At 45.0% G+C, this 14,488-nt stretch overlaps 1 protein-coding gene across 1 annotated transcript in view; it reads left to right on the top strand.

Annotated features, from left to right (window-relative positions):
• The first annotated feature begins 5,869 nt into the window (after nucleotides 1-5,869).
• The window catches only part of MOSMO (modulator of smoothened), a 64,493-nt gene continuing 55,874 nt past the window's right edge, over nucleotides 5,870-14,488 (top strand). Inside the window, exon 1 of the mRNA XM_046668289.1 lies at nucleotides 5,870-6,004. Coding sequence (XP_046524245.1) covers nucleotides 5,899-6,004 — 106 coding nt within the window. The 5' untranslated portion in view covers nucleotides 5,870-5,898. The remainder of the gene's footprint in view (nucleotides 6,005-14,488) is intronic.

Below are 14,488 nucleotides of genomic sequence, written 5' to 3'. Positions count from 1 at the left end.
TAAATAAATAAATTCTAGAAGAAATAGAAAGCAATGTAATGAGGTAGGTCCTGTTGTCATCCCCACTCTGATGAAACTGAGAGCTAAGCATCTCAACATTCGTGCCTTCAACAAAGAGTAATAGAGCACCGTGCAAAGATGTTCATGGTAAACCCAGGCAGGTCCCAGCTTATTTGGCTGTTTCTGTGACTCTACGCAGACAATAAACCAGGGCAGATTTCTTGTTGGATAAATCCTGTGTCACAGAGGCTGATACAAAAGGAAATGAACAGAGTCGTCCTGTTCCCGCTACTCTCAACCTCAAGGAGTCTCCTGCAGGTGGCTTCTGTGATAGATCACCTGTTTCCTCCTCCAAACAGTCTGGCAAAGCGTCTGTCCAGATACCAAATTAATTCTATCATAAAATGCATCCTTTTCCTCCATTTTCCTATCAGAAGGGGAATGCAGAGAGTTTGTGGGAATAAAGCATGTCAGCATTCGAGGTTCTGTAAGGGCAGCATCAGCGGCTCGTGGCACACAGGGGCTCCACCGCTTTCCCTCCATCCCAGGCTGAAAACTCTCTTTAAAGTGGATGCCAAGATCACACTGATTGGCGGAACTGCAAGATACAAACTGTCGTGGATGCTGTGCTATGCTGCCTGGGTCCCCCTTCAGGGCTGAAGGACTTAGTCCTCCCCTCCACTCCACCCCTGCAATAGCTGAAGACAGCCCTCTCCCCAAGATCACACCTTTCCAGAGCAGGTAGCATCTGGTGACTGGTAAAAAACACTTGGCTCCCTTGTCCAACTCAAACAATTCTGGAGAGCCATCCCAGCTTCAGAGCTCCTACAGGGTCCACTGAGGTCCTCCTGTGGCTGCACTGCAACCTAACTTCCTCCTCTGCCAGGTCCTATTTCCTTCCCTCCCCCCACAGGTGTGGGTCCCAAGAGCTCCCCAATAAACTCCCTGCAACTCAGAGTGTGTTTCCTAGAGAACCCAACCCGCAACAGCTAGTTCCAGGGATGGTCTGAAAGAGGAGAAGCCAAGATGGGATTCTGTAGCTGGATGACCCACTGCCCAGGTAATAATGAAGACCCATTCCCAGTAAAGGAGGATTGTACATAGCCTCAGGCACAGGGAAGCACTGATTGTTCAATTTTTCACCAGTAGTAAGATGGAATGGCTTGGCACCCACATGATCCAGCTGGGTGTCTCATAGTACTCCCTTGTCCTATTTTGCCAGTAAATAGACAAATATATCAGCCACAGCCTGAGAAGTACGTGGCAACCAGAGGCTCAAACCCCTCAGGGCGGGGCAGTCTGAGCCACCTCACCACATAAGCCACCTAGACCATCAAAGGTGCTAGCAGAGGGTGAAAGGAATCTAGGATGGATAGGAGAGGATGGAAATGATGAGTGTGTCAGTTATGCCTCGAGATGAGCTGCTGCTGCAGCAGAAGCTGCAGTCTGTCCCACTAACCTTCCTCTTCTTAGTTTCCCACAGGAAAAGATGCCCACAGGGTCCTGAGGGTGCTGCTCTCGGAACTGAAAAGAAGCAAGTGGATCTGCGGAGCACAATGTATGCACTGTTGCAAATGCTGCACTGTGCTGCCTGGTCCCTGTTCAGGACTGAAGCGCCTAGTGCCCAGCTACTGGGAAGGTTGTAGGTAGACAGGTCTCGGCTGTTGCCCTCCCAAGGAATTGTCCTTGGCTGAAGAGCCACCTTACCAAAAGTTATGCCCCATTCCTGGGGTAACTAGCATCCACTGGCTGGTCCATGCAGGGATACAAAGGCTTGGCCCCTTTACCCCCAACTCAGAACAACTCTGAATAGCCATCCCAGCTTCAGAGCTCCCTGCAGGGTCTGCCAAAGCCTGCTGGACTGTACCACAGCCGTACTGCCCCCTCTGCCCAACCCTGCTTCCTTCCCTTCCCCCACAGCAGTTGATCCTGAGAGCACTCCCTAATAAAGCTCCTGCGCACTATTCAATAATCTCTTCTCTCCGGGTCAGCTCCAAGGGAACCCAGTCCATGAGACTACATGAGATTTGAGCCCAAGGCACCAATCATTAACCTCTGGATTTAGCTTTTTTGTTTTAACTAATCCCAGAAACCCAAGGGGCACATGTGTGCTGCAACCACCACGCTGTTGGCCTGCACAATAAACTTGACCCTCAGGGAGTCCGTGTGTTCTTTATCCTGTCAGGCTAAAGATACTCCTTAAAGAGTGGAGTGATTGCACACTCCCCTCCACAGCTTTCCCCGAGGCCCCATCTGGACTCAGCCTCTGCTGGGCCGAGGCCTACCATCCATCACGATAAAGCACACCGTGCTCACATTCCTTTAACAGCCACAGGATGGCTATTTATGACTTCAGGCTGCCAGCACAGCTCCCTCCTGGGGGCCTTCTATGTTCTTCTAGGTCCCCAAGGATTTTCTGCCTTAAGGAGCCTCATGGCTCATCCTCTCTCGGAATAGAAAAGTCCCAGCTGCTTTGCTTAAGGTTGAGTGAGAGGATGAGGAGGTCCTATCGCTGGAGCAGAGTGCCTGACTCTGGGAGTCTGTTAGGTCAGACGGGAGAAGGAGGCCCAGAGAGGTAATGTGACTTTCCCAAGTTCAAGTCGATAGTAGGGGTGGGACTAGAATATGGTTCTGTATTCTTTTTACTCCATCACACCACCGCTCCCTAACCCCTAGGGTTTGCCTGTACTAAAATCCAGACTGAGATATAGAGAAAAATGGAACTGATCTGTCCCATAGATCTCACAGACGCCTGGGACTTTGAAACACCAGGTTTGTTGGAAGGCAAGAATGAGATGTGGGGCTAAAAAGAGGATTAATGGGAAATCTGTAAGCAGTCTTTGGTCCCTGCCCACCCATTGCACCCCGATCCTGGTTGGTAAGAAGGGATGGGATAGATGACTGTTGTTTGTAGTGATATGTGGCCATTCATTTGGTAAAAAATGTTTAAAAATTATTTAATTCTATACTAGTTGTTTTTATGCTTTAATCTTAGATCTAGAACCTTTTGTGGAGGAGCAGAAGCAGGAGGGACTGAGAAGTGCTGCCTGGGTAGAAGGAGGAATTTATACTTGCATTTTTAAAAATTATTATTTGTTTTTTTGCTTTTTGGTGAGGAAGACTGGCCCTGAGCGAACATCTGTTGCCAATCTTCCTCTTTTTTTTCCTCCTCCTCAAAGCTCCATAGTTGTAAGTCATTCTAGTTCTTCTGTGTGGGATGCCACCACAGCATGGCTTGATGAACGGTATCCAGGTCCATGCCCAGCATCCTAAGTAGTGAACCCCGGGCCACCAAAGCAAAGCACATGAACTTAACCACTTGGCCACAGGGCCAGCCCTATACTTGCATTTTTTCTTTTTTTTTTTTGAGAAAGAGGAGCCCTAAGCTAACATCTATTGCCAATCCTCCTCTTTTTTTGCTGAGGAAGACTGGCCCTGAGCTAACAGCCGTGCCCATCTTCCTCTACTTTATATGTGGGACTCCTGACACAGCATGGCTTGACAAGTGGTGCGTAGGTCCGCACTGGGGCTTTGAACCAGCAAACCCCAGGCCGCCAAAGCAGAACGTGCAAGCTTAACTGCTGTGCCACTGGGCTGGCCCCTATACTTGCATTTTTTAAACACAAGAATCAAGTCAGCATTATTCCACTCAGTTAGAGTTAGAATAGGCAAACCATTCCAACATTTCACCCTAGGACTCTCATCCACTGCCCAATAGTGAACATCAGTGGACATTATTTGAGAATTCAGAACTGTATAGTCGGAGTTATATTACTGGGCAATAGAAGCACTGCACCAGAAGCCAAGAATATGACTCCATCAAACTTCTCCAGTACTTAGAATGAAGACCTCCTAAAGTAATGTGATACACATATCTGAATCCCTGGAATATACAAATCAGCTTGTGCCAGTTTCTGTGGCAAAGGAAAAATAGATGACATCATAATAATTTTTTAAAAATCCTCCCCCCTCAAGAGACCAATGTTTGGACAGGAAAGTCGACAGACTGGCAATCAAACCCCTCCTTATCTTTTTATACACAGTTTTTATACACTTTTTATACACAGTTATCTCTGTGGTGACACTGATAACTCTGTGCATTTCTGCAAGGCTGTTGGATTTGGTGGAATTTGAAACTTGCTGAGTTTTGTGGACATGTAGGCATTCCAAAAATAGAGACAGATGTCACTCTTCTAGGTCTTTCTAATGATGACCTAGGTGGCATTTAAGGAGAAAATGAGTGTCTCATCTCCTGTTTGCTGCATGGGGGACTATCCGAGAAAGAGCTGGATCCAAAGTCAGGGTTAATGGTGATTCGGCCCGCGAGCCATGAAAAAAAAGGAAGCCTCCACTAGATAGCAAAATTGTAGGAGGATAGATAGATCATCTGTATTGCTAACAAACTATGCCAGTGTCATGTTTTTCTATTTATCCAAACCTAAGCCTCTCCTCAGGCCCAACTTAGTAAGAATTATCAACAAACACCTGGTTACTCAGGCCAAAAACTTAGAAGTCATTCAGTCCTCTCTTTCAACCCCTCCCCCCATTATCAGCTAGTCGGTCCCTCTGCCTACAAAACATCCAGATCTGTCCATTTTTCTCCATCTTCACTACTCTCATTCCAGCCAAAGCCACATCTCTCTCTATCTTTCCTGCACTCCTTGCCTCTTAACTGGTATCTCTGCTTTCATTCTTGCCCCTTCCCCAGTCTACACTGCCTTTACTGATTAAATAGGATCTTGTCACTCTCCTGCTGAAAACCCTCCAGCGCCTTCCCGTTGCACTAGAACAAAATCTAAGCTCTTTATTGTGGTTCCCAAAGCTCATCTGGCCTCTGCCTGCCTCTCTGTCTTTTCGTACTACTCTCCAGCCACACAGGCCGTTTGCAGTTCCTTGAACAGGCCACCTTCTTGCCTGCCCCCTCCCCTAATGCTCTACGCACTTGCTTTTCCCTGTTTGGAGGAGTCCTGCCCAGATCTTCACAGGTCAGGTCTTCAGGATCTTGGCAGTCGGTGTAACCTTCTCTGCCCGTCTTAAGTATCCCCGCTGTCCCCTGCTCCCCGCCATCAGACCGACCCCCAATTTAATTCGTGGATCAACACCTGAAATTATCTTTATTTTAAAGAGACGTTTTTAACGTGTTTCTGTCTCCTCCCCACCAGCAGGCAAGCTTCAAGAGAGCGGGAGCCCGGCCTCTCCTGTCCCCTCCAGCATCCCCAGGGCCCGACGCACAGTAGGGGTCGTACTTCCTAAATGGGGCAGACCCGGAGCTGACACAGAAGGGGCAATGACAGTACAAAGTGATAAGGGCTGTGTGGCCCCCAAGTCACTCGGCGGAGTCAGGGCCTGCCTCCTGCTTGAAAACGGGCGCTCCCCCGCCCCCCATCCAGTCTCCCTTTTGAAAGCCTGAAGACTGAGGGACGTTTTGTAACCAAAGAGTAACAACGACGACAATATTATTATCATCGGCAAGAGAGCCAAGAGGCGGAGTGGCGGGCCCGAAGAAACCGGGAGTGGGACAGGGGCCTGGGGCAGCGTCCTGGTCGGGGCAGCGAGGCGGGCGGCACAGGAGAGGCGGGCGGAGTGGAGCGCGGCCCCGGGCGGCGGCGGCCGGGGAGCCGGAGCCGGCCTCGCCAGCCTCGCCAGCGCCGCAGCTTCGCTTCCGGGTGAGGGGCGGGCGGGCCGAGCAGTTCCGGGGCGGGCGGCGGTTCCGGCTGTGCGGGCCGCGCCGCGGCTGCTGGTCCCGGGCGCGCGGAGGGCGCGGGCGGCGCGCGGGGGCCGAGGGGGCGCGAGGCGGCGGCGCGGGGACTCCGGGCCCCGGCGGCGGCCCATGGGGCGGGAGGCGTGAGGCCGCGGCCTGCCCGGGGCTCGGGGGGTGGGGGGGAGCGGGGCGGGGAGATGGATAAACTGACCATCATCTCAGGATGTCTCTTTCTGGCCGCCGATATCTTCGCCATCGCCAGCATCGCCAACCCGGACTGGATCAACACCGGGGAGTCGGCGGGTGAGCGCGGCGCGCGGGCCGGGCGGGGGACTGGCTGAGGGCGAGGGGAGGGGAGGGAGACCCGGCTGAGGGGAGAACGCGGCTGGAGCGGGCGAGGCGGAGGCCGGCCTGTGGCGAAAGGGGGCGGAGGGCGACCCGGGCCCCCCGGGCGGCCGAGGGGCTCAGGGAGAGAGGGGCTGGAGGAGAAGACGCGCTGGTCGCTGGCGGGACCCTCAGGCTGAGTGAAGAGGGGCGAGGAGACCCGGGCTGGGCTGGCGGGTCCCGGACTTTGGAAGGGGGGTGAGGGGAGCCAGCCGCCCGACCTGAGCGACCCCGGAGGAACGAGCTTCGTCCTGGATTTAAAAAAAGTCAGAGGGGGAAACGGGAGGAAAGCGACTTGGAGGAAACTGAGGCGTCTGTGAAGGAATTAGAAACCAGGCGGGGAGGCTGGGGCGGGGAGCGAGGCAGCCTGTAGGGCAGTGCGCGAGCCCCGAGAGGGCTGACGGGGGGGGGGGGGGGGGGGGGGGGGGGGGGCCCCCCCGGGGGGGGGGGGGCGGGGGGGGGGGGGGCCCGAGGGGGGGGGGTTGGGGTGCGGCGGGGGGGGCGGGGGGGGGGGGGCGCCGGATGGGAGCCCCCCTGCCCGCGCCCCCGCCCCCGCCCATCCCCTGCCCACTTGGCAGTGTTTGAGACTCAAGTGGCTTCCGATTTTCCCTTTGAAGTCTCTGTGGTTATAATTTTGCTTTATTTTAGGCCCGGGAGCTATAATAATACTAATAATAAACTTCATTTTATGGAGCATCTTTCATTCCAGCGCATCACAAAAAACGCTTTAGAGATCTTAATAGTAGTTACAAAATTAAATAACACATTAGAGTTGCAGGCGGCCCCGCAGCAGTGGCAGTGCCTGCTCTGACACCACGGAGCTGTAGGCAGCAGAGACGAGGTGGTGCCCTCAGGAAGAGGAAGGCATCTTTCTGAAGGGTATCCCAGGTGAATGCCCTTGCAGGATTTTTCTCAGCTTGGGCCACCACCACCACACACACATACAGACCTGTGAGACCAAACCTTTAATTAATGTAACAGCTGTCAGGAGAGCTGTCGGAGTTAAGGAATGAGCTTGTTTTCTAACTGCTTGTTCAGTGCAGGTGAAGGGAATATTGGGGGTTGGGAATGTCAAGCTCCCTCCATGAATAATTTGTTATAAAAATGTATCACTATGCTGTCAAACTTACTTCTTAAGTATTACTTATGCTTCTGTATTTATCCTGCAGTATTTTTAGCTCTTCAAAAAGGCTGTAGCTGGGACATTTGTTGCTTCCTCCTCCCTCCTTCCTCTCTTCCATCTAGACCTAGTAACACAAAATCACGCTGTCAGATTTACTGGTTATTAAAATAACACTCTTAAAAAATTCAGCTCCTTTTGTTGCCTGTGCAGTTTTAGCAGAGCTCTTAATTGTAAAGCATCTATGGTTATTATGTGACTTCATAGAGAAGTTAGCTGATGCTACCCTGGTAATCATATTGTAATACGTAAATGTATCAGATCAACACCTTGTACGCCTTAAACATACACAGTGTTATATGTCAGTTACAGCTCCATTTTATTAAAATTGTAAAGCATATAAAGGAAATATCAGAGTGGTTTCGAATTTGGTGAAACTGGGCTTTTTTTCTGAAAATGTTAGTGATGTCAGCATTGCTACTAATTTGTACGGTTGTGTGTGTGACATCCAGTTCATGACTGTTGTTGTTTTTATCCTAATTATATGTGGAGTGACTCCTTTTACAAGACTTTCTTAGGGGCAAAGAGGTTTCACTGTTCTGGCAGAAAAGGTCCTTTCTGCAAAGAAGGTTCAGGTGGAATCCCAATGTGTAAAATAGACTAAATGCCCATAGGAAAGATATAGTTGAGAGAGGGAACTGTTACTTGCACAGGAGAAGAAAGAAACGAGTAATACCGTAACCTTCCTGAAAAGATGGAAAAGGACAGCATTCAAAGCATTGGAAAAGGGATAGCTCCTCTATTATATTAGAAAGAAAGGAAGGATAGGATGAGTATAACTCCTTCAGATTAGTAGGCAAAGTCTTTGGCTGTGAGTTGCTATGGAGGTAGGAAGGACTGAAGTCCAAGGTTTAAAGAAAGTAGAAAATGTTCGAAATAAGTAGCTATAGAGAGAGCATACCAACGGGTGACACAGTAGGATTGTCCAGCAGCGTGGAAGCCTCATTGAAGTCAGTGGTCATGAACACAGACTGGGTAACCCATCTGCCTTGTTGACCTTCTCTAGTAGTACTCAGCTACTTTGGTACTAGTGTGTGGTGAAAGCCAGTAGAAGGCTTCATTCAGGGTTGGGGTTTGCCAGCTACATGCAACAAAATGAGAGAGGAGCAAAGGTGTTTACAGTATTGGTCAAAATATTGTAACGATGGCTCATGGAATCTCAGCTGGATAAAGAGTCAAAGTGAATAAAAGAAAGAGCTGTCATTACACTGATTGGTCAGTGAACAGCAGATGGTATATGGTCAGTGGAATAGTGGACCCAATAGAATGGAAGACCTGACTGGAAGTGATTGATCCAGCAAATTGGAAGGACAGGGCATTGTAGGCACAAGGTCCAGAGTGTGACAGTGGGGATGTGTGGCTGAAGTGGGGTTGAGGAGGTGATTTTTTCCCAGCAGTTTCCCTTGCCATCTCAGGATACCCTTCAGTTAAATATTCTGTAGCTAGAAAGAGGAATAAGAGGAGGTAGTAGGAACAGTAGAAAATTTCTCAAAATCATATCTAACCCCTAGTTTTTACCTTAGATATGTCAGACAATAGGCCCCCCCAAACTTTAATGGGGTCATATGTTCCTTTGTTCACTCTTGTGCTCTTGCACTGTGATACGATGCAGCTGAACTCTGCCTGGTGTTTGAGCTTGTATGCCCACTGTACGCTTTTACCTGAGCAGACAGATCCAGTTGAGTTAAAAAAAAATCAGTGCAGAGTTACACCTTCCAAACCAATGAAACATTTATAGGAAATTCAAATAAGATCTCAGAGGTGACAGGATTAGCTTTATTCTAAGATCTGCACAAAATTGACTTAACCTGGCAGCAAAAAGTTAGTGCATTGATTTCCTTCAGTGCATTATATACAGTGTATAAAAGTTTGGATTGTGATGTTTTTACTGCAGTTTTGTAAATGGACAAAATATATTTTGAACGTAGAATTCCTGGAGCCAAAAGGTTCGGCAGAATGTAGTTTGAAAACCACTGCAGTGAACGACTAAGGAAAAGTTTCGGGATTCAAATGCAAACTTCATCACTTAGAAACTCTGAGACTTTGGGCAAGTTCCTTAGCTTCTCTCTCTACAGTTCCTCCTCTGTAAAATAGGGATAATAATAGTACCCTTCTCACTGGGTTATTGTGATGATTGAGTTAATCCAGGTAAAACGTTTAGAACAGTGCCTGACACACAGTAAGTGCTCAATAAAAGTTAGATCTTGTTGCATTGCTGTTCCAGTTTATAGTGACAGGTGTCAGAATCCCAGTTTCAAAATTAAAGCTTAGAACTTGTTACTGTGAGAACTGACCCCTTTTCTTTATTAGATGTTCTTGGAAACAAGGAAACACCAAGAATAACAGGGTCAGGCTTAGCACAAGTTAAATAAATTTGTCTTCCCTCTTGGCTTTGGGCCTTCTCCATCGTGTCCATACTGTTCTTCCTCTTTCAGTCTCTCGTCTCCATATTCTAGTCTCTCTACTGCTCAGATTCTACTTGAACTGCCACAAGAGGAAAGGAAATATACAAAAACAACTGAATAGAATAACTTCCTGAAATCCCAACTAATAAACTGTATTCCCATAGGTTACGGACCATGCTTCATACTGGCAGAATTTTGGGTTTTTTTTATTGTATCGGTCCAGATACAGTACAGAGAATGTACATTCCTTTTATTTTCATCTGTGTGTGATAGCATTTCCTGAGCGTATTCTCATAGCTTGTGGATTATGCACAATATAATTTGAAAATATAATGAAACAGAAATAGATATTATATGTATGGGGAAAATGCATGATGGGGGGACACTTTGGTCCTTCCTTAGCAGTTTCTATTAATGTAATCAAAAATACTAAATCAGAGGTGAATATGATGGCAAAATTATGTAATTCTGCTATATTGGAGTCAAATTTCTGCTGGTTACTGGAGCTCAACATCAATAACACTATCTTTCAGTTTATATGGTACTTTATAGTTTTTGAAGCACTTTCACATCCATGACTTGATTTGATTCCTTGGGCTTTTTATATTTAGCTAATGTAAAATAGTCATTTCTACATTTTTTCCCAGGTCAATGCTTTGCACAAGAGATTTGAATTTTAGTGTTGCAAAGACTCCCTTCAAGAAAACTCGTCATTGAAGTATTACCTATATCTTATTTATGCACACCTTGTGTTTCCTTAAAAGAGGTTAAATTCTTCAGTGGCTGAAATTTTTGCCAGATTACAGAAGAGCGAAGGAGGGAGATTTGGGTTTCAGGTTTAAAGTGACGTCCTTTGCTTTGTATAAGTCCCTTGACCTCAGTCACTGCTTTCTCACCCCTACAGAAACAAACTTTTTGTGAAAAAGTAGTTTTATTGAGTTAATTTCAACAAGATCAGCAATTAAGCAAAGCTGCTTCTGATAAATATAAAGGATCTGGAGATCCCTTTATTGAGACATCATCCTTTTACAACAACGATTTCATTGACCACTTAAGGTTATACCATCCTAAATCATCCTAGATGGATTTGCTTAATGTTCTTTATGAAGATTTCCAAATGTTTTCCAGAAGTGTCTTCCAGTAAATAAAGGAACTTCTCTTTTATGCCTAATCAAAATTTCTCTCTCTAGAATTGGTTATCATATTCACATTATAGTCATACTTAGTGTATTTATCCCTGAAAATTTCATTCTTGTTCAAGAACTTTCATTCTTGTTCTTTCTGAAATTGCTTAGATTGGATGTTAGAGTGTTTAAGGAGTCTCAAGAAGTGCTTGTATTCTGAACTAATTGAGGGAACAAAAGAGTAAGATAATTAGGAGCCAAAATAGTGTTTTATTGCTGATAAAGAGGATAGTCGTGAATGTGGCTTGTATCTGTGGACGAGCAATTTCCTCCAAATTGGACAGATGTAACTATCAGTCCCAGGCAGTACTGGGGGACCTGCCCTCTAAGACTTCCAGCATAAAAGAACAGAGAAGATGAGTGTTCCATATGGGCAACTTGCTCCCAAGAGCAAAAAGTTGGACCACGTATGCCCAGTTTTCTCTCCTAAACTGCCAGTCAAATGAAGTCATTCCTCCTGACCTGGGAAGGATTGAGTGAGGGACACAGATAAGCTACGAGTATTATTCTAACAGTCCCCCCATCCCCACTCTGCATGGGTAGAAACATCAGAAATGGGGAGAAAGCCTTACCTGTTTGAAACCCAGGAGATGGCTGACATTTTATGAGGAAAAATTTTCTTTTTCCTCAAGTATGAAGACTGTCAGGTGCTTGGGGAAGAGAAGGGCGGTTGAGGGATGGGCAAGTCATTTCCCACTCTGCTACCTACTACCCCCTCCACAGGAAATCCTGGTAAACCTTAGATAGGGGACTGTGGTGCATCTATCACATGAGAGTTCAAGATCTACAGGTATATCCTGGCCTACAAATCGGGGGTCCTTGGTTTAAAACATTGAAATTACAAGCTGCCCAAGTGGACCTATTTATTAAATACGAGAAAATTATTAAAAAGCCCTTTCCCCTGAAGCGTGACAACTTCACTGATCACAAAAGTGCTTTGGCATGAAGGAGCTCTGTAACTAAGTTGTTAAACCAACCCTTCCAGAACTTTGTTTCGTTAATCACTTTGGACATGACTTGTAGAAAAGGGCAGAATTTGGTTACCTAAGAGGGCAGAAGTCTTGAGATTGTGTTCTCCTTTAATTTAAAAAGCGTTAACAAAATTTCTTCAATGACCTTTTGGTTCTTTTTCCGGTAAATTTTCTTCTTTTAAAACAACTTTATTGAGATACGATTCACATAACCATAAAACTCACCCATTTAAAGTATGCAATTCAATGGCTTTTAGTATATTCATGGAGTTATGCCACCATCACCACAATCAATTTTAGAACATTTTTAATACCCCAGAAAGAAACTCCATATCCTTCAGCTGTTACCCCCAACCTCCTAGTTTTAGGCAACCACCAATCTACTTTCTGTCTCTGTAGATTTCCCTGTTCTGGACATTTCATATAAATGAAATCATACAATGTGTGGTCCTTTGTGACTGGCTTCATTCACTTAGCATAATGTTTTCAAGGTTCATATTATAACAATTATCAGTACTTCATTTCATTTTATTGCCAAATAGTATGGTATATTTGGATACACCACATTTCATTTATCCATTCGTCAGATGATGGATATTTGGGCCAATAAACTTCTTTTACATCCGAGAATAGCACTTCTCCAAAGATATTTTTTTAATTTGTTTTTTAAAAAGTGACATTATGGGCATTATTTATTTCAGCATATCAAATAATAAGAACTGTGAATAAAAATTCAAAGATTTGTCTTCTAACAGTGTTCACAGGACATACTTAAAACTTGAAATCGCTTATGATACTGTTAATTTCACATTGTAGGCCAGATGTTCCAGTGTAAGTTTAGATTTCTTGAACAAAGCATTTATTTCCTTTACAACCTTAGTTCCAGAAGTCATCTCTTTTTACCATTATCAACAGAAATGTAGCCCTTCAGGATGAAAGGTGTGTAAGCTTAAAAGTTTTGGAGAAGAGGAATTTAGGACCAAGAGCCTGGACGGAAGTGAATGGAAATCACTGGAAGGAAGGAAATGCAGACAAAGAAATTACAGAGTGATGACTGCTGTTGCATTCATTAGACTGACCAGAGTTGTTGAATTCCTTGTCCCTTGGCTGCCAGAGGCCCTTTTAAGGCTGACTATTGTAATAGTCAGTCCTCCACTATTCAGCTTAGTATGACCTAAAACAGTATTGTTTAACCTTTTACCTGGTACATACTGGGTTTGTGCTGGAGTTGCAATATCTTAAAATGGTCCTGTGGGATTTGGAGTCAGCCATATCTAGATTTGATTCTCAGATTCCTTTTTATGAGCTTTATGATTTGGGGCATGTAATTTGGTTTCTCAGCTATAAAATGGGGATGGTATATTTATCTCAAGGGATGGTTGTGAGCAAATAAAATATGGTGTATAAGGAGGTAACACATGGTCTAGTACATAGTAAATGCTCAAATGTTAGTCATAATTATTATATAAAAGATCAAAACATCTGAATTTTTAAACATTTCCCTTTTGTATTATCTGTTTTATTTATTTATGTATATCTTGCCTTGTTCTAAAAAGAGATTTAAGGAAACATGGTATGTCAGTATTTGAATATTCCTGAAACCCAGCTGGGTCCAATTTGGGAAGAGAGACTGCAAAGTCAGTTGTTGTGGTAATATAAACTTAACGGGACACATATAAATACCAAAACCAAGGAATGCATTGGGTTCGTGTGTTTCTGGAACAGACTGAAGAGGTTTGCTAAGTGAAAGGCAGCCTAGCGTAGTGGAAAGGGCACACAGGCTTTGGGGCAAAGCAACATGTAGTCCAATCCCAGTCCCGCTATTTACTAGCCATGTAATTGATCTTAGACAAGCTGTAGTTGAGGGTTTTTTATTAATAAAAATTATATCATTCAGACTTGACCAATACCTCTTTCAGTACTTCAATTGTTATGCAGGTTCAGACCCCTGTTCCCCTATAGGTTAAAGAGTAATAACCACAGTGAGTTGTGAAATCACTTAGTTCAGAAGTTATTTTTAAAGGAATATGTCTAAGAGCAAGTAGTCTGTAAAGTGTTACAGTTGGAGTATCGAGAGTCAATTAGTCTCACTTCAACGGCTGAAAATAAGTTTGAAATATATGAGATAGTTATTTCTTTATAGAAACCTGGCAAATAGTACAACTGAAAATTTAGTTTTGTTTATAGAATAAAATTTCTTCTACTTTCATTAGCTTCTGTAATGCAACTATCAGTATTTTTTTTTGTACCCTATTTCAGTGTTTCCTTAAGTGGTGAGCCAGATTGTGTAATCTTATAGGGGAAATTTAGACACATAGTGAAGTATTGCTGTTTATGAAATTGTTATTGTTGAATTATAATAGCTTAATCATGCATCCTGAATGGATAATTATGTGATGACCTTGTTTTATATTCTCTAACCCAGAAGATTAAGTTGGACAGTGGAAGCAGTGACAATATATAGGTATAAATTTCATATTTACAGCTTTACCTGTTTATGATGATTTATGTAAACATGCCATTCATATCTTTTGGGTTGTCAGAATGTTTTATTTTCAAGCCCTGAAGCTACACATTTTTTCCCAAGTACTTTCTAGAATTCTCTGCCCAATTAGCAACTAGCTGCTAGAAAGTTCAGTACATTACTTACGAAACCTGGTCCA

This window comes from Equus quagga, chromosome 7 (genome assembly GCF_021613505.1).
Source record: "Equus quagga isolate Etosha38 chromosome 7, UCLA_HA_Equagga_1.0, whole genome shotgun sequence".
Classification (NCBI taxonomy): Eukaryota; Metazoa; Chordata; class Mammalia; order Perissodactyla; family Equidae; genus Equus; species Equus quagga.
The sequence above is the reverse complement of the archived record's forward strand: the minus strand, read 5'-3'. Positions and strand labels throughout refer to the sequence as shown.